The sequence below is a fragment of the Chelonia mydas genome, chromosome 3, assembly GCF_015237465.2.
Source record: "Chelonia mydas isolate rCheMyd1 chromosome 3, rCheMyd1.pri.v2, whole genome shotgun sequence".
Lineage (NCBI taxonomy): Eukaryota > Metazoa > Chordata > Testudines > Cheloniidae > Chelonia > Chelonia mydas.
Genome location: NC_057851.1, coordinates 44,226,097 through 44,251,816, shown reverse-complemented (window position 1 = coordinate 44,251,816; position 25,720 = coordinate 44,226,097). Strand labels below are relative to the sequence as shown.

Genomic DNA, 25,720 nt, shown 5'->3' with positions numbered 1-25,720 from the left:
GAACTAGGCATATCCTATGTCACAGTGCATCACACATTTGGGATTTGGCAAGCTGAGAGGTAAGGACCTGGATAGGGGTTGCAATTCTAACTCTGGAAGGACTATGGCCTCTCCATCATAAAACAACACAAACCACCTGCAGTGCTGAGGTTGGAACACTGAGCTTTTAGTTCCAAAAACACAGCCCTCTATGGTTTTAAGCAAAAGCAGGTACCACACTTATTAATAGAAAGATTTTTCTCAGGTCCCTCCCATAAGATTCATTGCTACATGGGCCACCTTGTCTCTCATTCTTGACTCCACAACATCACTGTGGCAACTACAACAATTACTTCCACAAAAAAGTAGCATTAGGAAGTTATTTCATGTGTTTTTTAGCTGTCTTTTCATGCAGTTTTGCAGCTGGAAACAAGGAGGAGGAGCCAACATCATGTGATCAGCCAGCTTTCTACAGACTATATGAAATCACTCTGCAGACCAACAGGGGTCTAAAGACTAGAGTTTGGGAACTTGTGAACTACAAGGAGAGAGAGCACTGTCACCATACAATTTATCATATCCTTAACTATTTATTTCCTTGCTCTTAATGGTTTAGTTTTTGTAAACTATGTGGCAGGTAAGTGCACAAATGTCAAACCCCAGTTTGAGAAACACTGGTCTAGAACATGAAATTAGTTCCTTTTATCCAGTGGTGCAAGTAGAAATCATTTCTTGCTGGTACTGCACTCATGGGAGGGCATATGACCTTCCCACGTGACCCCTCCATGTGACTCCTCCCCACCCCGCCCCCAGCCTGGGGCCCCCACACTCTCCCCATCACCTCCAACACCCCCCTAACTGGTCTAAAATTTTACAGCTGAAACAGATGCAGTTGTAAAATGATGCTTTGGGCCCCTGGTGCACTTCCAGGTGTCACTGAGGATCCAGCAGCACCCAAAATTGAAAACTTCTTAAATGAAAGAAGGATAGAAAGGACAATCACCCCATTTTCCCTTAACACACTATCACTGCCTCCCTTATGCTGCCACCTTGCCTTTATGTAAGCATTGACCTCCACCAGGCACTAGGAAAGCAAAGATGCTGAGCCATCTGGGTTTGATGAAAAAGAGGCATAGAACTGTGCGTGCCATGTACATCTTGATATAACTACAGCCCAAATTGTTTTATTATTTTCCTCAGCATGACATACAGGAGGGGCAATCAAAATCAGCCTGGCAGAACATGCATAAGAACTGTCTCTGGACAGATAAGCAATTGATCAAAATCACGTTCTCTGATCTCTTGGGGCCAAATCCTGTTCCCATTGAGATCAAAAGGAGTTTTGCTATTGAGTTCAATAGGAACAGGCTTTGACATTTGGAAAGGAAAGAACAAAACCAGCCAAGCAGGGGCTATGTTGCTTATACCACAGGTATCAAAGGCTGCTGACTCATGTGAGAAAGTCAGCAGACATCTGATCTTTGTCCATTGTAAGGGAGAAATCAGCAAACAGTGAGGCTAGAACAGTCTCTGTACCATATCCAACTCATAAGTCCATCTGCAAAGGATCAAGGAAATATGAAGACTCCAGATTACCTTAAAGTCCCCAGTCCCTTGGTTAGAATGCTTCCATTAGTATATGTTCATAGTCCAGAGGCTGGAGCAGGAAAGAGGCCAGAGCAGGAAAGGGGCAAAATGGATATGTTTCCAGGCTAGGGCCTTTTAGCTTCCGCTAAGCGCCAAGTAAAGGGAAATCTGTTCTTATTGTGAAAGATGGTGTTTGGAGTCACATGGGCAAGTTACACGTCCATCACCCCCACCCATATTCTAGTTAGAATATTCACAGAAAGTCCATTAAGTGTAGACAGGCGTTTTCCAGGGTCCATTGTTGACTTTTCCCTTCACATGCTGGCTAAATACCTTGTGGGCGTTACCACAGGAGCAAACATGTAATTATAGCTAATATTCATAACTTCAGATATCAAGATGAATATACATGCATAGAAATAGCATAATCATAAGTACCAGCTATTTCACCTACAGGACTATTCCCAAAAGAGATTATGAAAAATCACACCATGTAACTCAGACCCTATGTGCCAGCACCATGCCCCATTGGAGTTTTGTTATCTGTTATGTAACAACAGAGAAGAAGCCAATGACATGACTCCATTTAGTTTAAAAGGGCAAGGTTAATTTTTAGCTGTTCAGGTATGACTGCACCTTTAGTCAGTGAGGGCACACTGACTGGCACACGTTCAGGTTAACGGGCTTCAGTGTTCCTTTGCAGTTAACTTTTTAATGTTCATAAACCTGGTATGTGCTGAGGTGGTTTAAAGCATAACACAGGTTTTTAGGTTTGCAAATCTGTGAACCTCTGCCTCTTTGAGATTTTATTATTATTACTTTTTTTTTGCTCGTCAATGTGGGAGGGTCTCCTTTCTGTCCTCTGCTCACCAGGTTATGTATGTGTCTTGTAGCACTTGTCTGAACACCAGTTGGGAGGAATTTTTTTTTCAGCAAGTGTGGACTGATTCTTTTCTCTTAGAAGGGATGTAATTTTTTTCCGGTTCAAACTGATTAACACAGAAAACAATTGGGGCTGTTAAACTTTCTTCACATGTCATAGAAAACTTAGGTTCAGCTATATTTTCCAGTACAGTGATGAAATGGAAGTTTGTATATACAAACATCAACGTGCTTAACTACTCACTTTCTCCCAGAATATGCAGGATTTCAGTCTGTTTATATGGAATATGGGAGTTGGGTGAGGAGCCATTTCAGCATATGACTTATTAAAAAGACAAATTTTAAGTAGAACTGTATCCTAAACTGCATTATGGTATTATACCCAAAGATTGCATTTCAGTGGGAGATTCAACTTCCTTTATAGGAACAGAACAGACTCCTGAAACTCTTACCACAAAGACAGGTTTCAGAGTAGTAGCCGTGTTAGTCTGTATTCACAAAAAGAAAAGGAGTACTTGTGGCACCTTAGAGACTAACAAATTTATTTGAGCATAAAAATATGGAACACTTCACAAATTCGTGAAGTGTTCCATATTTTTATGCTCAAATAAATTAGTTAGTCTCTAAGGTGCCACAAGTACTCCTTTTCTTCTTACCACAAAGGTGGTCCATAGACATGCAAATAGTAAGAGAATTTCAGGAGTCTGTTAGACTAGTTTGGCTGCAAAGAAGAATTCTTTGTACACTGGGGACAACACCTGATACCTGTCAGGCTGCAGAACTGGGCTGACATCAGAATCCAAACATCCTCTGGTCAGAGCAAGCAGAGGCATTCCTCTAATGATTTGGATTTGATGGGATGCAGTATGAATGTCGTGGATAATTCAGATCAATGGGGATAAACAGAATCAAAAACACTGTTTAAACACCTTCTGCCCCTCCCCAACCCAATCCCACTGCTCCCCTCTTGAGGGCTCCTGACCAATTTAACAACATTTAAAAGCCTTTGTTTAAGTTTGTTAGCATATGCATTGTGCTGTTAAAGCCATATAAAGAATGAATGCCCTCCCTAGCGCTGTTCTGCTCCTTTAAGGAGCAGAGCACACCTCCTCCCCCAGAGGTGGGGGGCTAGCCCCAAGTCTTTCCGGTACCCCGTACCGCTAAAAATCTCGTTGGTAGTGCGTACTAGAGAGTACCACCCTACTTGCACTACTGCTTTTATCAAAACCAGAGAACGCAAAAAGAACTCAGATTATACTGAAAGCAATTGAACACTAAACCTCAATATCTGCAGTTCTAAGGCACTCAAAATAGACAGAGGCTTAGCGTGCTAATGGAAGTCAGCCCGGAAAGGTCACACAAGCCTGATTCTGATCTCACCAGGAGTTTTACAGCAGTGTCTCTCTACTGACAGTGTGCTGGTTACTCCTGATCGACTCTGGTGTAAGTGAGAACGGAATCCACTTGTTGATCCCACTTATACCAAATTAGTTTTTTCTCTGGAACTTTTTTTTTTTTTTAGAAAAATTGCTATGTTCTCAGGTTCATCCATTGCACAAGCAAGACACAATATTCAAATGCCTTTCACTATGGGGATCTGAATTTGAGGGACAAAACTTTGCTAAGAGTCTGGAAATAGTTCTGACGTGAGGAGATAGATCTCATATTCAGCTGGTACCATTTTACTACTATTTATATGTTGCTTCATGGCTTGTTTATGGAGATGAAGGCTATCTAAGATCTGTGTCCATAAGTCTGATTCAGACAGAGCCTAAAGGAAATAGCCTCCTCTTTATCGGTATCCCCTTTGGATATGCTACCCAGAACTAAATACAATACTGTTTTCCCAGTGCTGGTCTCATCAGACCTGTACAGAAAACAATAGTTAACAGTCTGCCTGGCATCATGACTGATTACATCTTTGTGTATATAACCCAAAATTCCATGGATTTTTTGGTACCACAGGTTTCCCATTTTAATCTCATTTTATTTCCTGCTCATGGTTCCATCTTAACCACTCTCCACCCCAGCCTTTGTAATAGATCTCTGCCCTTTTTCATAATTAAAACCCTTTCCAATTTAGTATCTTCCATAGATTTAATTAATAGGCTGTTTGCTTGCTCTTCCAAGTCAGGAAGATGTTAAATGAGACTGAACCTAACCCCAGTCCCTGCAGCACTTGGCTAGAGGCCTGATCCAAAGTCCATTAAAGTCAACGGAAAAACTTGCATTGATTTCAATGGGCTTTGGATGAGGTTTTAAGTACCTTCCGCTGTCTCTTAACATAGCTGATTAAGTTGCATGACAGTGCTGAGCACACCTGATATTATCATGCTAGGAGCATTGGGAGAGTACTATCAGCACCATGCAGGGCCATCCCTAGCTATTCTGGGGCCATACACAGCCCTCTTGCAGGTTGGGGGTGAGGGGGACTGGCTCAGGGGACAGGGAGGAACTGCCCCCCAGCACTCACTGGCAGCATGGCAGGGGCCCGGCCCTGCTGCAGTCCTCAGGGGAGTGGGGGCGGGGCGGGGACGGAGCAGGGTGGGGGCTTTAGGGAGGGGGGGAGTGGGGGCGGGGCTGGGGCAGAGCAGGGGCTGGAGCAGCATGCAGCTGTGCAGGGCACCAGGAAATTTGCGTGTACTTTGCGTATGGGTAAGGACGGCCCTGGCACTATGACACACTCAGCCAGAAGCAATAGGTCAAAGAAGGAAGGTGGAGAACCAGGCCAGCTAGCACTGGCTGAGTACGGGATAGGAAAGCCAGGCTGGCAATCTAACCAAAAGAAGGTGGGAAGAGCCAGGGCTGGTGAACAGGACGGGAAAGGGGCATTTGGACTGACCAGTTGTAGATGAAGTTGGAAATATGGGAATTGTTAATCCCCTCTTTAGACAAACTAATATTTAATATGCTTAGGAAAATGTGACCTAGTTCAGATGAATTTACTTAAAGAAAACTTTCTTAAAGAAAGTTTTGTTTCAAACAGGGGGACAACGCCCCACTTTTCTTTCTACTGGTGCAATAGTGGTGCAATCATCTATTTCCCTTGGACAAGAGTATATTTCAGAGAGATTTGTTTTAAACAGGACACACCTCCCTAGATGAGAGCTTTCGGATTGTATGTGAAATGTAACCACCACTTTATAAGTTCAAATCTAAATTAATGTTGTTTTTTTATTTGCACTGATAAAGGCAATAATGGTTAGACTTTAACAAAAGTAAAAGAGTTCCACACCTGACTCCTCATCAGAGAATGAAAGCAGATTTTTTTTTTTTTACTGTGTACACACCAGCAAAAGTTTGGATTTGATAATGTATCTATATCCATAACAGATCTTGTCTAAATTAAATTTCTTTACTCTGAGTGAAGGAGATAATTCCTACTCATGCCTGATAAAATTAATTATATATAGCTTTTTAAAAAATAATAATTTTTATCAGAAGAGTCTAATAATGTGTCTGAGAATTGCAGTAGTGAATGTATTTATCAACTTCCCCAAAACTTAGATAATACTGACATCTGCTGGCTTTTAAATTAATACAATAAGGTGATGGTTAAATAAAGACAAGACAGATGGCACAACCTGCGCTCAAAGAAAACTTAAAGGAAGTTAAAGATACAAGAATGACTTAAACAAGTTTCACAGACTTGCATGACTTTTCATGTCATGCAGCCCATGTGCATTATTCATACATACACATAATGTCCATGTGATAAATTGCAGAGGTATCATTTGCCATGACCTGCATAATTCAAAAGGAGCTTTGCCTATCAGGATAAAGTTAGTAACTATGTTACCTGAGCACCGAAGTGGCTGGCGGAGTAATTAGACAGATAAAATAGGTAGACATTATGATCTCTTCCAGATCTTTAAACATCTCAGGCACACAACTGCATACAAACATGCACATGAAACTGCCTGCCTAAATTTATGCATGCAATAAGACTTCTTTCTCTATACTAGAGTTTTAAAACATGTTAGTTAAAATGTTCCAGCTGACATGAAACAGACAAGCCCTAAATGCTTCATCTTTATCACCATATGTAACAGTGGGTTTTTCCATTAAAAGAAAGAGCCTTAGCCTTAATGAACTGATTGTGTGTTGAGGCATTATGTCAAACTTCAATAGACAGCCCAGAAGACATGCAAATAAAAGTGTGAATTCATTACTGCCAAAGAGATATGAAAGAGAAGCAAACACTAACGTGGCTGCTGGGGCCACCCAACCCCAAAATGCTGACATCAGTGACAGCAAGGTTATAAAATCCTTCCTCTGTCCTTTGGAATCTGCTGCTGTCTGTCCTTTGCCCAGCTCCAAACACTGTTGTCCAGGAGAGCGAGGCATAAACCCTTCCAATGCCCTTGGGAACAATCTTCCAGACTCATTCTCGATTGTGCTTGTCTGAGTCTTCGGAGACAAGGTTAAGGATCTGGTGCTTCTCTTGGTTATTTTTTTTAATACATCATGAGGTATGTAAGAGGAGACAGATCCCATTTAAATATTTTATATATTTCCCAATTGTGTTGTACTTTTTAAAAATTGTGTATTTCCTGTGTTGTTGGGGCAGAGGAGTCAAGCTTAAAAGAGAATTGTATTTTCTCCCCATTCCTCTCCTTAGTTGGTACTAGTATAATTCTCCCCGAAGAAACAAGGAAAAAACAAGGAAGCTGAAATTAGGGAAAAATGCATAGGCTCAGATTTAGCAAAAGGCAAAAAGGATGGAGAAAGACAAATGGGTTCCCTCATTCGTAACTCCCTTCGGCCACAGCAGGTTTAGATGTTGTTTAAGCTGCTGATTAGCAGGCTTCACTCCATCTCCCTCATCTTCTAATGTATCATTAAATATGGTTTTGTCTGAGGGCAGTTCTACACTTCGGGGCTAAGTCAACCTAAATTACACAGCTCCAGCTACGTGAATAATGTAGCTAGAGTTGACATACCTTAGCTTGACTTAGTGCAGTGTCTATACCATGCTGGGTCGATGGGAGAAACTCTCCCATTGACTTACCTTATGCTTCTCGTTCCAGTGGAGTATTGGAGTAGATGGGAGAGCGATTGATTTAGTTGGTCTTCTCAATACCCGCTAAATCGACCCTCGGTGGATCAATCACCACGCATCAATCCCCCAGTAAGTGGAGACAAGCCCATTTTATCACTTAGAATCAAAGTGAGCTTGTCTACCCAGGAGGTTAGTGCACAGTAAGCCAGAGTGTGAATTTATACCACACTAGCTACTCCCTACTCATTCCCTATGTGGACACTCTTAGTCCACACTAGAAGTACCCTTGAATGGCTCAGCTCAATATGCTTAAGTGTACTTTTAGTGTGAAGTATGTTTGTCCACACAGAGAATTAGCACAGAGTAGTTAGGGTGTGAATTTAAGGCGCTCTAACTTGCTGCTCACTAACTTCCCACATAGACAAGTCTTAGAATCAAAGCCACCAACATACGGTGCTGAAATATCAGACAAAGCCATACTGAGTGATGCGCCCTAAATTAGATACAGAAGGACTTGATTCTACTGTGTCTTTCATCTTGTGTAGTCATTTACAGCCTGATCCTTCAAAGCAGTTAAGAACACGCATGGTTTTTCTCAAATGAATTGTCCAATTGACTTCACAGAGACTACTCACATGAGCAAGCTATGTTTGTGCCTAAGTGCTATGTAGGAATGGGTCCATACAAAGTGGATGTAAAATGCAACCAAATCAAAATGCTTGCAACTTGCACCCACTTGCAGAGGAGTAAATGCCTAGTCAAGAGGCAAGCCAGTTGAGAAGCAGATCTTATAATCTCTAAAACTACCTAATTAGAAGGGAATCTTAAAAAACTGATCTGACCACACTAAGGACCATGTAGGTGTTTTTGATCAATGATAATGCAATTCTTCATAGAAAACTTTAGGGGTCTGAAAAGAATGTCAAATCATGTAATGTCAGGATAACAGGTTTCTCAAAGCATTCACTCTGAGAAGTTTTGTTTGTTGTTTGAAACAATTTTGGAACAAAAGTCTGATGATCACTGAAGAGGATTAAAGCATTCTGTAGTCCATTTAAATGGTCTCTTCTGACTTCTGCTTCTTTGAGCTGAACATTCAATTACTTTTGCTCCAATAAAATGACGAAGATGAGGTGATGTCTGAAGTATGGAGAAGGAAAATTTATCGCATTTCTGTGAAAAGTTTACATTTTCCTGAGATAGCAGAAACTACTAGGAATGGAAAGAAGTTATTGATGCTTACATTTGAATTTTTAATCAGTCCTGCGTTAGGAGGGCATTTTCTTGCTAGGCCTGGATTGACTGTAGATGAAAAGGATTTGTCCATTTTGATTCTGATTGATGTAAAGATTTTCTTGGATCATGTCCGAACAATGTGAATGAAAGGCAGAGTGATGAGTGCCCAGATGGTTCAGTGCAAGTAGCGGGGTGGGGGGGGGGGGGGAGAAGCTTGCAAATTGAAGGGCAGGCACATTAATTGAGATTATCACAGCCAAGACTTTCCACACAAGGGTTTTTTTGTTTGGTTGGTTGGGGTGTTTTTTTTTGGGTTTTTTTTTTTTTTGCATGGCCACCCTCAGAAGGAGAGCTTTACTCTGCACACTCATTGGCCAGTTCCACCCCGCTTTGGGGGCTGTGCTGATAAAACTGTAGGACCTCTTGCGTAGCGGTGACTATGAACATCCTTTACCACCACAATTCTTCTGCAGATTGAGAGAGAATGAGCCAGCCCCTAGAATAGTCTGGGAGTTAGGACATTTCTCTGAGCTGTGGGAGACTCAAGCTCAAGCCCCTGCTATGCTTGATTCAGACCAGGGACTTAAACCTGGGTCTTGTACACCTCAGGTGTGTCCTGATCACCAGACTATCTGGTTCTCTAGGGTGGGTCTTGCACAGTTTCTCCTGTTGGAGCTGTTCCATTTTGTATAAATAATTAAATATTCATTGAATGAGAGACAGATTCTCTAGTCCAGTAGGTAGGGTACTCACCTGGGATGCAGGTGACCTAGGTTCAAGTGCCTGGTCTGAATCAGGTCTGTTTCATCCGGATGAGGAATGGGAAATTTTTTTTAATTTCCAAAAGTTTCATAAGATGGGGGAAATTATTCCCATCCAACTCTGCATAAATAATAAGGTGTGATTGATGATTTTAATGATAGGGGGAGAGAGATTTCCTTAAAACTGAGAACCCCCTATGGGAATACATGCCCAACTCGCCTTGAAATACTTGTAGGCTTCTTTGAAAAATCTGCAATAATTAGTAATTAGGGCTGACTGTATTGGTAAATGACATATAACACTACAACAGAGGAAACATGGGAAATTTGCAGGTTTAAGGTAGAAAGATAAGAAAAATGAATTTTAATGGACACTGGTGAGATATCACATGACAGGATTTGGAAACAATATTAAGTCCAAACAGCCTGGTAATATTAAGGAATCATTAGGTCAAAAGTTGCAACAAAGATGGACCAGAAAAGAAGCAGGACATGCTGACACACTTCAGAAGAGAAGAATAGGTGATGCTGATAACATTCGTATTGGAGAGAGTCCACTGGCAATGCAAACTCAGACTTGGAGAATAAGGTTTGATTTCTTTTAAACAAAGGATCAGATGTCTCGTCTCCAGAAACAGCAGCAGATACTGAAGACTGAGAGGAACAGAACAACAGAAAATCACGTTCTTGGAGAAAGCCAGGCAGTGCAGATGGGTCAGGGTCAATGCAGAAGCAGCACTATTACTCCATGAGGAAAAAGAGGAAGATGGGGAAGATAAAGAAACAGAATTAGATAAAAAGCATGCAGAATCCGAGACAGCATAGTATGGGGGCAAGCCTGAGTGATGTGTTCCTTTTGGAAATAGGTGAAGTCAGGACTTGCTCTGAAAGCACAGAGATCCACAAGCAGTGATTTGAGTCCCATAGCATTAGGTTATTTTTTCAGCCTTTGATCTTTTGGCTTCTCAGGACTTTTGTACACAACTAAAATAACTACATCAGTTTTAATTCAAGCCTTTTTGCAAGTCTGTGTGTGGACACTCTTTTGTGGACTCAGAACGTCTTACTCTGATTTAGTTTAAATTAGTAAGGAATCAACTTAAGCTAACCCACACTAAGACACTTCTATTCTGAAACAAGAGTGTCCTTACAGAGTTACCCCAAAATAACAAAAGATGCAGTTATTTTGCTGTGTGAGTGTCAGTAATTTTTATGCATAGCTATGGCAAGTTTGTAAAGTTTGTCAGTGAAAACTATATTTCATTGTAATTTTAGTTTTTAAAATTGTAAATTTCAAAAGTTAAACTGGTCAATCACAAATTTAAAAAAAGCTAGCCTGTTTCTAAGGGCTAGTCTACACTAGAAGCACTACATTTGTGCAGCTGCACTGGAGCAGCTGTGCCACTATAGTGCATCTGGTGAAGATACTTTATGCTGACGTGAGAAAGCTCTCCCATCGGCTTAATAAATCCACCTCTGCCAGAGGCGGTAGCTATGTTGTTGGGAAAAGCTCTCCTGCCAACATAGCACTGTCCACACAGGTGCTTAGGTTGGTGTAACTTATGTCACTCAGGGGGGTGGCATATTCACATCCTTGATCAACGTATATTATACTAAAGTAAGTGGTAGCATAGACCTGGCCTAATTTTTACTTTGAAAAACAGTGATGCGGTGTGAAAGAGATTTTCTTGTTTGTCCAACTAATTACTGATAATTCAAAGTGGCATTAAAGCTGAAGGCTGGCATGTAAGCATTTGGATTTTGGACTAGTTAAAATTCAAATGAGCCTTTTAAACTAATCTGGAGCAACCAGCTCTTTGAAGAACGGAAGACCAGAGAGGAGAAATTGAATCTGTTGGAGACAACATCTTTTGTCATGGCAGTGATACGATCTGTGGAGACATCATTAAAGCATAGGAGATAAAAGAGGCCAGGCAGGATGTTGAAAGAACAGAAGTATGATTCATAATAAAAGGGAGAGTTTTTCCTGATTAAAAACACACAAAAGTGTTTTATTTCTGAATTTATAACTTAATAAATGTAGCAAAAGATGTTCCTCTCTGTTTTTGAGGCATGATCAGAAATACAGGGGAGAAGAATACTCTGCTAAGGACAGAAAGATCGTTAAAATGTTACGTCCTAGATCTTTAATAAGAGGAAGATTCTAGCCCACCAGAGCTTTAGTAAGAACCTTCTGCACCATCTAGTCCATCCCTCTGAATACTATTGGTCTTTTATCCAGATGTCTGGACCCAATGCTGCAATCCTTTCTCAGGAAAAACTCCCACTGAGGGTCAACAGGAGCTGTGCCTGAGTAAAGCCGGAGTAAGAATATAAGATGAGGTATTGACTACATCCAAAGTCAACAGGATAACATTCCCAAAGAGATGAGAGTCCCAGAGAGTGTTGCATATTCCCCTCTGCCAAAGGCACAGTAGTATGCACAAGTCAGCATAAAGACTTCTGTGAGTAAGTCTCTTGCAGAGACACATTTACAAAGATTTCAATGCAAAAATTTCTCTGCAGAAAATATGTGCTGAAGCACCTCACCACCTGAAACAGCTCTAGCTAGCTGGCTCCTTCAGGGCCTCCTGCTCTAAAGTGGCCAGCATCGTCTGACCTATCCCCTCCTCTTCTCCCAAAGGGGTGGCTAGTTGGTCATATCCGGAAGGAAATATCGTAGAAGCCAGCTGGGTTATGTTACCATCAGGAGATAACATGGGAAGTGGTCAGTTTCTCTCCTCAGCAGAAATCAAAGGGAGAAGCCAACCAGCTCCTTCTACAAAAGATTTGGTCAGCCAACCACCATATTAACCAGCCTTTTCAATCATGTTCCCGTTGAATTGCAGTGATGATGTCCGACAGACTATTAGCCTCGAATATCTGCTAATACCTCTTAAGAGGATATTAGCTCTGCCTAGAGTTGGTCAGAAAAACTTAAGGCAGTTCATTCTAAACCAAAAAGCTTCAGGAAATCATGCCAATATTGCCAACATTTTGTTGTGGACAAAAACCGAAAAAACAAAGTTCCTACAACATTGACCTGTTCTGTTTTGCTGTTTTGTTTTGAAATGACGTTTCATTTCTATTTTTTATTTTGAATTATTATTATATAAGATCATATAAAAATAAAAAGTCAAAATCAAAACATAATTAAACATTTCAATCACTCCAAAACTAAACAATTTTCAGAATTTTCCTTTGCGGAGAATTTCAAAGTTTCCAATTCAAAACACAGGCAAATTCAAAGTCATTTCATGTCCTCCAGCTTGATCTAGCTCTGATCTATTTTTGGTCATGTGACCAACTTGCAATCAAATTGCTTAAAAAATTCCAGAGGTTTAATCAAAACTGAATCATATGTTCATACATATTGTCATAAATATAAAGGGAAGGGTAACCGACTTTCTTTATACAGTGCTATAAAATCCCTCCTGGCCAGAGGCAACATCCTTTCACTTGTAAAGGGTTAAGAAGCTAAGGTAACCCCGCTGGCACCTGACCCAAAATGGCCAATGAGGGGACAAGATACTTTCAAATCTAGAGGGGGACAAAGGGTTTTGCCTGTCTGTGTGATACCTTTGCTGGGAACAGATCAAGGATGCAAGCCTTCCAACTCCTGTAAAGTTAGTAAGTAATCTAGCTAGAAAATGCGTTAGATTTTCGTTTGTTTCTTTGGCTTGTAAAATTCACTGTGCTGGAGGGAATGTGTATTCCTGTTTTTGTGTCTTTTTGTAACTTAAGGTTTTGCCTAGAGGGATTCTCTATGTTTTGAATCTGATTACCCTGTAAGGTATTTACCATCCCGATTTTACAGAGGTGATTCTTTTACCTTTTCTTTAAATAAAATTCTTCTTTTAAGAACCTGATTGCTTTTTCATTGTTCTTAAGATCCAAGGGTTTGGGTCTGTGTTCACCTGTACAAATTGGTGAGCATTCTTATCAAGCCTTCCCCTGGAAAGAGGGTGTAGGGCTTGGGGGGATATTTTGGGGGAAGACATCTCCAAGTTGGCTCTTTCCCTGTTCTTTGTTTAAATTGCTTGGTGGTGGCAGCGTATCAGGTTTTTAACCTAAACTGGTTCCCAAGGCAAGAAAGAAATCTGTGCCTTGGGGAAGTTTTAACCTAAGCTGGTAAGAATAAGCTTAGGGGGTCTTTCATTCAGGTCTCCACACCTGTATCCTAGAGTTCAGAGTGGGGAAGGAACCTTGACATATATAAATTAGTGTAAAGAGCTTCCCCTGCCCCATTAGCTGTGTCACAGGCAGGTGTGGTTTGAGAGAGAGGCAGGAGGAAAGGGAACTGAAACAAACTATTCTATTGGTAGGTAGAACCACCTGGTACCAGCTCTAGGGGAGGCAGGCATTCCAGTATGAAGGCTCTAACGGAGTTAAAATTTGAGAGAATATTTTAGACAATGTGGTCACTCCTCTTTCCTTTGAGTATCCCTGGATTATACAGTATGTTCCGAATAGATAATGGGACAGTGCTCAGCAGCATCCCCAGCTAGGCCCAGATTTTCAAAAGAGCTGAGTTTCCATTTAAGCATCTAAGGAAGGGTCAGATTTACAAAAATATTCAGCACCCAGCATCTCCCAGTGTGGCACTTAAGGACAGATTTTCAAGAGACCCAAAAGAGTGAAAATCTGATTTCTTAGTTTGATTTCTCAATGGGAGTTGAGCTCTTTTGGGAATTTGGTCCTGATCGTGGCTGCTGAGTATTTGATAATCTGAGTATTTGATAATGCAGAGTTTCTTTTATTATCCAACTTTTTATTAATTCAAAATTTTTGCTAATATTGTCTCTCTGAATGCTGGGGCAGCATTTGTAACACAACTCAAAAAATATTTGTGTAAGCATTGCTGTTTGTTCATTGAATTCACCATCTTCACTTACTGTTATGATGTGATTTACTGTCTGGAATGGGCTGCTTTTAGCTGGTGCTTCACCAGGACCAGAGTCAGGTGTGTTTGGTTCTAAAAGGATGGATCCCTTGAGGGGGGAAAAGAAAAAAAAAAAGCATAAGATGACCACCTTTATTTTCTGGGTACTGCTAAAATAAAGGATAACTAACTCCCCCACACTCAAATCAGCTTAAACAGTGACTAGAAACATCATCATGTAGGATTCCACCAGGGTAAATTCAAGCAGAGTGGGCTAATTCCTCTCACAGTTCCTTAATTCACCGAATATGTGTGTTTGAGTTCTTGAAAAGGTCAGAACACTAAAAAATTGTAAAACGTAAAACCAAGTGACAATTTTAGTTTCTTGAACTTACATTTGTCCTGTTGTCAAAACATTAAAACTCCTTTTTAAATATATTTTAATGTACTAGTTCCTTTTCATCTCTCAAAAAAGTGAAATCTTTCCCCACATTTTAAAATATCTGAATTGTTCTGCTAATAGTGCCATCTTGTGGCATGCACAGGAAATACAGATACTTGTTGAACCAGCTGCATATTTGAGAAGGAATGTCTTCCCTTTTTGGTTTTTGATTTTACACGCTCACCAACTGAACAATATTTAGTAGCTAACACATGTTGAGTGACTCTGGGTTCTAAGAGATTATTACTGCATGAGTCCATACTGCACCACTGATTTTTAAGCAGAACTGTCTACTTATTTCAGTCAGGAATTCTACTTCAAAATTGAGGGCACAGTAGGGCCAATAGTAACTAGAAAAGTGGATTTATTTTGCAGATAATCTGCTGAGATGAAATACATATGGATAAAATCTTTTTTTCAAATTTTCAGTTTGCCAAAATCCAACTGTTTTCAGGTAATAATAGTCCTTTATTCAACGAAAAAGTTTGTATTCACCCCTATGGAAAAGTCCTATAACATTTAACAGAGAATTATAATCTTTCCAAAGAATTTTATAGCCAACCTGTAGAATTCAACCACAGGAATATAATCCTCTATTAAATTCTATAGGGTAGTTTTAAACATTCAAGAGAAAGGATATAATTCTGTTAAATTCTATAATTCTTGGAGTAAATTTCTTGTAGAATCCTGTTTACTTTCTATACCTCCCTATTTTTTTATCCCTATAAATTCTCTAGGACTTTTCTATAAAAGGCTTTGTAGATCATGCATTATATCCCCAATGCAGACAACTTAATACATATTATGTATCTACCTTGATTCAACAAGGAACATCTCAGAATAAATAGTATTAACTCTAGGAAAAATAATAATAATAATAATAAATAATAATAATAACAACAACAACAACAACAACAACAATAGAGTGCTAGCAACAATAATAAAAAGTTACTAGTTTGAGAACTATAGCTTGGAATAGTAGCACCACTGGGTCAGATTCATCCCAGGACAGCCCTGGCAAAGGCTGCTCAAAGGAAAATCCTGGCACAAAACATCTGCAATCTCCTCATTGGGGAAACCTGAGGGACCTACATGAATCAAAAGAACAGGTGGCACTAGTGGAGAAAAAGGCCCAAAGGTAGAGCAGCCAGACATACACACTTATTATTTAGCACATCTCATTTGAAGCCTGTATCAGTAGAGCAATTATGAGCTGACCTCCCCGGTGTGAGCATCCTCTTGAGGGCATAAGGAAGCGTAGTTTATACTTCCTGCACTAAGCTTTGATAAATCTGGACTAATAAATCTAACTGAAGTAAATAAGAAACCTTCTCAGAATTAGTCATTGAGCTAATAAAGGCAGTGCATTTTCAGGTTCATAATAAGGCGTTCTTTTTTCTTTATGAATTAGCCATTAAAGATCAGGATATTTTGTTAAACGCTTAGAAAGTATAAGATCTGAAAAATATATGGTAAATAATGGGAATAAACTCAGAAGTCAAGGATGTCATTTCGTGAACAAAGTAAAAACTATTTCCCCATGCTAATTTTTCCCCTACTGTTACTCACACCTTCTTGTCAACTGTTGGAAATGGGCCATCCTGATTATCACTACAAAAGTTTTTTTTCTCTCCTGCTGATAATAGCCCACCTTAATTGATTAGTCTAGTTATAGTGTGTATGGCAACACCCATTTTTTCATGTTCTCTGTGTATATATATCTTCCTACTGTATTTTCCACTGCATGCATCCGATGAAGTGGGTTTTAGCCCACGAAAGCTTATGCCCAAATAAATTTGTTAGTCTCTAAGGTGCCATAAGTATGCCTCGTTCTTTTTGCTGATACAGACTAACACACTACCACTCTGAAACATTTCATGAATGATTTGCATATTGAAACTAAAAACGGTTCCAAAGCTGCAAAGTCCAAATCTGGATCCAAAAATCCAAAATCTGGGATATTCAGATTAAGGATTTTGATTCAGGCGCATAAAAAAAAATCAGATTAAACATGTGTTTATAAGACCCAGTGGGGGAGGAGTAGGGAATTCTATCGCTCATGTAAGAAAATACAGCACTCCGTTATCAAATAAAGCTTTCTACCTCCAGCACTTTGTCTCCTCCTTGTACCCCAGTCAAGTCCGCTGGGCCATCTTTGGCCACCCTTGCAATTAAGATTGCCTGGTAACATAAAACACAAAATTTCAGATCCAACTGAGTTTATCCCATAGCTCTTGGATGTTAAAAAGTACATGTGCAGCAAATTGATTTTCAAAGCCTGTTGCTCAGCTGCCTCTAAATGAATATAAGCTAAATGTCTTAATTAACACATTAACAGAAAAATAAAACCACCCATTGCTGACTGACACAAACAGCAATAAACACAAGTCAGTAACAGTTTACCCAGCGCCACGAGGGACATATTTGAGAATAAGGATTTGAATGATAAACTGAGAAAAGACAAGCACTGTTCAAAAAGGGGTTAGGGTGAACGAACAAGTGGGATGGAAGCTGCATTAGTGTGTGGGCTGCAAATGGAGTTACCTTGAATTCAGGTGGAAAATAACCAGTGGGATTTCAGCTGTGAGGCCCTCTTCTGGAACTAATTGTTCACATGATGCTTCCTTGCAAAGAGGCATCACAGTTAAAAGCTACTACCAACTTCAACATCTATCTTGGTGACAAATATAAGAATACCCTTTTGTTCCCCTTGTCAACTGTACTACTAAGCTTACAGCATTACATGGATGATGACTGATGATGACTTCAAAAAGAAAACAGCTAAATAGGCTAGCTTCCAAAAATTGCTTTTTTCCATCTCTTTCTGAAGATTACTTGGTAAATGTTGGAATAATGAAATGCACCTCATCATTTTCTTTACATGGAGATGAGCCCTTTCCACCAGCAATGCTAATACCAAGACTCCCCATTTGACTGCACACAGTAATGGTTATCTGCAAGAGAATTATAGTTAATAACAAGTGGCCTGATGAATCAAAACAGCACCCCATACATTACACAGGCAACAATACTGTAGTTCCCATTCTGTAAACAATCTATCTAATTCAACACAAAGAAAAATGGTGTTTATTCTTTAGTAATATCCTCTTCGCACGTACTACCACATGGAAGTATAGCCTTTACCTTTCCCAGAAGCACAAAGAAACACAGTATTTCCAGATCTAGATTTTAAAGCCATGCAGAGACAATTTTGGAAGCTTATATTTTCTCATCATGTCACCCTTATATACCGAGCAGTATATTAGTGGTTAGTCCCATTGCTTTTAAGAGTACTAATTATGGAGTCAGGTACTACTGAATGGATGAAATCCTAGCCCTATTGAAAGCTATGGCAAAACTCCCATTGACTTCAATGAGGAGAGGATTTCACCCAACGTGAAATAGCTAGTGCTGTTGTATTCTGATCATCAGGTATCCATTTCAGAGAACAGGTGGGGTGATCAATTATTTCTTTCACATACATCAATGATTTATTGAGCATTTGCCTTGGCAACAACACTATTTCTATGCATGCGTCACAGCGAATTGTAAACCCCTTTTTTTGGAAAAGTTTTTATACTCACTTTGGGTTGAAATCCCATACACATTCTTTTCTGGACCAGGTAATTACAGCTGATCAGCACTAAATTGGATTTAGACTGCTCTTTTTAGAGCTACTGTAATGTAATCTTCTCCTTTTTTTAAAATCAACATTTTTCAGACTACTAGCTCATTAAATGGTAAAGGCCTTTTGGTTTTAAAAAAGCAAGGGAATTCAGAGTTAAAGCTGACATTGTATTCTTACTGCACTCTCACATGCCTAGAAATTTTAGTACATCTGGGCAACATCTTTGTACCATATTCTGCATCTCCAGTCCCTACAACACAGGCCAAATGGAATTCGTTTAGGTCACAGCGACAACTTAAATTAACCATTACTTTTGCAAGTTCTATTTGATGGTTTTCATAAATAATGTCATTGATATTGAAAACCAGAAATAGCTTGCAAACATAATTCTAATACAGCGAATATGAGGTAAGGAAAACCATTTAAAATTGAAATTGAGCTGGAAGATAAATAAGGTTTCATCCATCAGTCATGTGTGTAGCTGAGATGCTCTTACTTTTGCTGCTTTCGCTAACACCTCTAAAGCAATCAGAACTTGGATTTTTTTAAATTTTACATTCAGGATTTTTCAATACAGCTGTGGTTTTAAACCACTCAGACAGTGTATTTAATTAATATTACAGTTCTAACATGGTGTGTTGATTTGTAACTAATTATATTTAAACGTGCAAGAAAATGCCTTATTATACTGATTAAAAAGCCTACAGCACTTAGATTACGCTCCATTTACCATGGAGTCCAACCACTATTTATGCTCAGCCTGAGTAGTCCCATTGAATTCAATAGGACCATTCATGAGAGTAAAGTTAGTCACATGCACCAAAGCTCACAAGACCATCATTTCCCACAATGCTTCATTGATCTCATTAGGCTAGACTATAGCCTGGTCTGCGCATCCACATAGGGGAGTAAGACCATCCCTTACATTCCTGTGCAGCTTCCCCAGGCTCCAGTGCCATATGTGTGCATTATGTAGCTGCTATTAGCCCTAACTTAACCAAGTGAGTAGGGAGAGGGCCTGTGCTCCCTCCAGCATGCTGGCCAGCAGAGAGAGAACTCAGCATGGGGAGGGATCATAATTTACTACTGGTATGAACCTGCACCAAGCACTACCCCCTAGAGCAAGCCTCTGAGGCATGCAGTTCCTTCTCTGTGCTGCTCCAGGGGAGGTGCACCTAGGCCATGTCATGCCATGCTCAGGGCTATGGTCAAACCATGGTCTAGTCTCCCCTCCCCACCACACACACACACAGAGTAGTTTTTTCCATAAATCCAAGGCCCAGTTTTGCAATTCCCACTCATAACAGTAGTCCTTGCTCATCTGAGCATTCCCACCAATTGCAAAGAGATATTCAAGTATGCAAGGTCTGTAAAAACAGGTAAGGGTCTGTAAGGCTGTGTCTTTAATTGTGAGTCACTAAGGCCCAAATATCCACAAGTAACCACTGGTTTTGGATGCCCAACTAGAGACACCTTGGGAATGGATCTCCATAGATGTGGCGCATCCACAACTCCCAAGGACTTCATTTGCACTTGCACTTGTGAGTGTTCAGCTCTTCTGAGAAATCATCCCACAGTGTCTGAAGCTGGGCATTCAAAAATTTTGTTACCCAAAATCAAGGGCTTCTTTTCAAAAATTTGGCTACAAATAACTCAGAATATGGACCAACCCCTGTTCCCACTAAAGCCAATGGGAACAGGAATGGACCCCGGACAGCATTATATGAATATATTGTAAGTCAGATGAGGATATTTCTTGTCTTTATATATCCAGGGCCGGCTCCAGCTTTTTTGCCGCCCCAAGCGGCGAAGGAAAAAGAAAAAAGAAAAACCAGCCTGGTTGAGCTGCCGCCAAAGTGCCGCCAGAGAGGAAGAGAGGGACTGCAGGGCCTGCTGCCGAATTGCTGCCAAAGACCTGGACGTGCCGCCCAGATGACGCTTTCTATTGGCCGCCCCAGGCACCTGCTTCCTTTGCTGGTGCCTGGAGCCGGCCCTGATATACCACACTTAAAAACGGTCTCCTTTAAATTCAAAGCTTCTCAGATAAACCAAGAGTCACAGAACAGAACGGGAGTGAAAGGCTCTTCAGGGAGATGCTGCATTACCTTTAATGGTGGCTGTGTCACCTCTGCAGCTCTTGGAACTTGCTCTTTCGTGTCCTCTGGAAACCTGTTGCTGTCTGCTGGAAAGCTGCCTGCTGTGGAGGCAGGAGCCTGTGGCTTGTTGTTAGCCTCTGGAAAAGGCTTCACTTTCACTGCTGCTTTGTGCTTTTCCTGAACAGCTGCTCTAGGGTTTCTTTGATCTTTAATGTTGTCATCAGTGTCAAAAAGACTGCCAGAAAACTTGGATATCGGCTCCTGTTTGTTAGAGAAAGACAAAACAACAGAAATGTAAGTGCCTAATTACTGTCTAGGAGTCTGGACATTATATTCAGTAAATTAGTGTCATTTTTCTCTATCACATGGGTGTAGATCAGGGGTAACTCTACTGAAGACGCTAGACTTAACTGTGTCCCCCAAATTCATATACAGAGGGGATCCCTCCATGCAACTGCCTCTGTGGCACCACCTCCCATTTCTCAGTGCCCTGTGGAGCATGTGAGGCAGGTTTGGGATTCACAAGCAATGGTAGGGGACTGCGTAAGGGTGAAGGTGGGCAGTGGTTGGCCTCTCCTTAGCAGGGTTGAGGCCTCTGCCTGCTCTGAATCCATGGAGATAAAATAATGCAGCCTGGGACTGGATTAACTAATATGCGGAACCTCCTCTGCAGTGGGAATCCTCCACTAAGGGAGTGGGGGGCCAGCTGGAATCCCTGGTACAACAGCTACATTGGAGCCATGCTGCCAGGAAGTGTGAATGGAGCAACGGAGGCACATACATGGTGCAGAGGCATAGGTCCTCCATGCAGATGACCTTATGTCTCCTGTGAATCTCCAGAGATCTGTGTAGTAACCCCAGGATCCATGAGAAGGTGGTGATCCAACCCATTGTTTTTAGCTCAGGCTCCAAGAGATAGTGAAGAAGAATGTATGTATAAACCATCCACATAAAACATCCCCAATAATTCATTCAGGCTGGGGAGTTCCTTCAGACAGCTCTGGTTTCAAAGAGTACTAGGTTTTCCGTCTTCACACATGCAATTTTATTTTTCTTGATGCTATTTTTATTAGAGAGGAGTTAGCAAGCTGGCTAAACAAATCTCAGCCCCTCTCTTCTAAATTGGCTCCATGGGTACAGGGTTTTCATATTTATATACGGCTGTTTTTCTCTTTCTAACTTGGCAGCTAAAGGTTTGGATCAGATCTGTTGAGTACTGTATCCTTTACTCCTTTAGTTGGAAGCAGGGCTGTCAAACGATTAAAAGATAAAAAAAAGTGGAATCTACAAGTTGAAGCACAAAGGGTCATATGAATGTTCAGCATATCTGGCACGTAAATACCTTGCAACACCGGCTACAGCAGTGCCATGCAAACGCCTGTTCTCACTTTCAGGTGACATTGTAAATCAGAAGCAGGCAGAATTATCTCCATAAATGTAAATGAACTTGTGTGCCTTAGCGATTGACTGAACAAGAAGTAGAACTGAGTGGACTTGTAGGCTCTCAAGTTTTATGTTGTTTTGTTTTGGAGCACTGTTATGTAAAAAAAAAAAATCTACATTTGTAAATTGCACTTTCACGATAAAGAGATTGCACTACAGTACTTGTATGAGGTGAATTGAAAAATCCTATTTCTTTTTTTATCTTTTTCACAGTGCAAATATTTGTAGTAAAAAATTATATAAACTTAGTACTATATACTTTGCATCCTGTGTTGTAATTGAAATCAATATATTTGAAAATGTAGAAAAACATCCAAAAATACTTATAATAAATTTAAATTGGTATTCTATTATTAACTGTGTGTTTAAAACTGTGATTAATTGCAACTATTTTTTTAACCTAGATAATATGTTTTTCATTAATCACGTGAGTTAACTGCATTTAATTGACAGCCCTAGTTGGAAATAAAATTATTTAACATACACACGTGTATGTACAACTGGGCCAGGATTTCAGCCTCTCTTTCTAAAGTTGCAGTACTTAATACAAAGCAAGACAATAGGCCTAATCCTGCCAACCTTCCTAGAGCAAAACTCCTGGTCCTTATCAGGCCATTGATTTTTAAGGCTAGATTGTGGCTTTGCTACAAACCTTGTGCATGGGGTACAGAGTAGCTGCACCAGCCTGGGGCAGAACAGTTAAGGGACTCTGGCTCTGAGGAACAATTTCCTCACTACTTCCTCCCCCTTGATCCAAGGAGTATAAATTTGCTGCTGGCCTGTACCACAAGCAAAGTACAACCACCTCTGGCCAGCTCAGTTCTGCTGGTCAGTGATTTAAGGGGGGGGGAGGAACCAAGGTTCTGCCTCCATGCTTCAGGGGTAGGAGCAGCTTGAGCACCATGTGGGGCATAAGGGGAGCCTTTACATGAGTAAGTACACCAAGTCCCAACTTAGCTTTTAGACAGCACTGGTCAAGGACTTATATACTGATCTCTGTAAGGACTGTACTGAAGCCAGTGTTATCCAAATAACCTACATTTACTCAATTCAAAATATTCAGACTTCTATAACTTTTCCACGCTAGCATTTGTATAATTATAACTAATTAACATGAGACCCTTGTCTCTGGAATTCACTCTCCATTCCCCTCCTTATTCCCCAATAGTCTGAATCCACTGATCATCAAGGTATGCTGAATAGCCCATTTCACTAGAGCTGGGGGAGGCATGTCGATATGGAAGGCTAGGTATTTCTAGGGAAACAGAGGATATTTCTATTTTCCATTGCTGGCCAGATTTTTTTTAAGTGTGGGTTTGGGGCTCTGCCCCAAGTGGTTTTGTTTTAGACAATTGTTAAGGCTCCTAGAATCTGGGAGAGGCATCTGCTTAAATGTATTTCAATCAAAATAAATAAAGGCCTGAAGGTGATTCCATCTCCTCCACCACAAAACACGAACAGGAACACTGAAACTATGGATTAGAACAGTGACCAGGCCAGTTCAGGAAGCTATAGCTCCTTTCTAACCAGGAGCATCCAGATGTTCATCGAATCAAAAATTGAATGGGTTGAATATATTTTTAAGCTACTAGATTATGTCTGTGAGATTGTAAAGGAAGCTACTTACATCCTCATCAGGATCCTCCAATTCCTCTGCTTCTTGCTCAGGACTGACTCTCCCTTCCTTCCAATTTTCATTGCCTGAGTTGAATTTATACACACTGCCATCACGAAAACTTTCTTTTCCCTTTAATGAGGCCCAGCGAGAGCTCTGCGAGCTCCAGTTATGGCCGCTATAGAGTTTAGGAGACTTGGGAAGCCACTTAACAGAGTCCTGGTGAAGAAGAATAAAACAAGACAAGAGGCAATGAATAGATTTTTAAAATGTGACTGTATTACTGTCAATATCTACCTAGCAAGGAGATGGTCTGGCTAGTATGGTTGAGTGTTTCATCGTCACATAATTCTTCATTGGCTTACATGGAGGTAAGCACTGCACCTAGGAAAGTGCCTTTAGTCCAACAGAGACAGTTAAGGTATGCCCACACTGCAATTGAAGGTATGATTTGCATTAGCTTTAATCTAGTTAACACACTCGTTTTAATCTAGCTAACACACTTAAAGGTGAAGACCATCTACACGCTGTTTTGACTTGTGCTAGCTAGATTAGAGTTAGCGTGAGCACACATACCTGAGCTACAACTCCTACAACTCATACTCAATTGCAGCCTAGATGTACCCTTAAGGAGTAAACAGACTGTAGTGGTGGCATGGGGTATGATCCGAGATCAGCCGGCATTGAATCGAGGCCACATTCAGCATCTTAAAGGGGGAGCTCACTGCTTACACTCAGATAAACACAACTGGCAACACTGTCCGTGAGAGCACCAGGTAGTGGCTTCTATACTGTTAAAACAAACAGTCTGATAGAGCAGCCACAACTTCACCCGCTGTTTCTCCTCATCTCTTGATGTAGAATCCCAGTGATAGTTAAGTGTTCGCTTTCACTGCCCTTGGAACGAAGTGCTTTATTTTAAAAGCATTGCCAACAAAAGATAAGAAAACAGTAAAATTAGTATTTTTTTTTTAAAAAGTTCATGGATATCTAAAGCACTGTGAAAAAGCCAAGCGCAAAGGAAAGGGGGAACTTTGAGAGCCACATTTACCGTGTGGTAATTTAGTCCAGTTTTCACAACATGTGGGCCTCTCATTAAAGCTATACAAAAATAGTTCTCTTTTCCCACCCAAACTTACACATTTCAGAGAGCTTTGCAGTTACACAATGTGTGGACCCTAGAAAAGTTGCATGTAAAGATGGGTGATAGTGGTCACACATCATCAAATGTACATATGTTCTCTTTGAACAAACTCCTTAAAGCTACAGTATTGACCCTGGAAATGAGGCAGCAGCTACGGAGGTTGGTGTTGGGAAAGCATCAGTTCTTTTACATTGCACTTCTACAATAGCTTCCATCTGAGGATCTCAAAAGCATTTTACAGCCTAAGAACATTTCTATAATTGGTAGGTATTATTCTCATTTTACAGATGGAGAAACTGAGGCACACAGGTTACACGGCCCACATAGAATCATAGAAATGTAGAACTAGAAAGGACCTTTATAGGTCATCTAGACCAGTCCCCTGAGACAGAACTAAGTATTATCTAGACCATCCCTGACAGGTGTATGTCTAACCCGTTCTCAAAAATCTCCAATGACAGAGATTCCACAACTTCCCTAGGTAAGTTGTTCCTGAGAGTAACTACCCTTACAGTTAGGAAATTTTTTCTAATGGCTAACATAAATCTCCCATTATTTTTTGTCCTGTCTTCAGTGGTTAAGGAGAACAATTTATCACTGTCCTCTTTATAAAAACCTTTTACATACTTGAAGACTAATGTCCCCCTCCACTCTCCCACCTTCCCACTCTTGTCTTCTCAAGACTAAAAAAAAATTTTTTTTTCAATCTTTCCTCATAGGTCATGTTTTCTAGAACTTTAATCATTTTTGTTGCTCTCCTTTGGACCTTCTCCAATTTTTCCACATCTTTCCCAAAGAGTGATGCCCAGAACTGGAATTCTAATCTCATCTTCCAAAGTGCTTGCCACCCCTCTCAGCTTGGTATTGTCCACAAACTTTATAAGTGTACTCTCTATGCCATTATCTAAATCATTTATGAAGATACTGAATAGAACTGGACCCAGGACAGATAAATTCAGAACCCCACTTGATATGGCCTTCAAGCTGGAGTGTGAGCCATTGATAACTGCTCTCTGAGTACGG

The 25,720-nt window shown here is 40.5% G+C and overlaps 1 protein-coding gene across 1 annotated transcript in view; it reads right to left on the bottom strand.

The window, feature by feature from the left end:
• The window catches only part of LRRC1 (leucine rich repeat containing 1), a 171,998-nt gene that overhangs the window by 4,109 nt on the left and 142,169 nt on the right, over nucleotides 1-25,720 (bottom strand). Inside the window, exons 14-18 of the mRNA XM_043542374.1 lie at nucleotides 23,566-23,772; nucleotides 20,505-20,756; nucleotides 17,636-17,725; nucleotides 16,875-16,952; nucleotides 14,343-14,438 (exon numbers count right to left, since the gene is read on the bottom strand). Coding sequence (XP_043398309.1) covers nucleotides 14,343-14,438; nucleotides 16,875-16,952; nucleotides 17,636-17,725; nucleotides 20,505-20,756; nucleotides 23,566-23,772 — 723 coding nt within the window. The remainder of the gene's footprint in view (nucleotides 1-14,342; nucleotides 14,439-16,874; nucleotides 16,953-17,635; nucleotides 17,726-20,504; nucleotides 20,757-23,565; nucleotides 23,773-25,720) is intronic.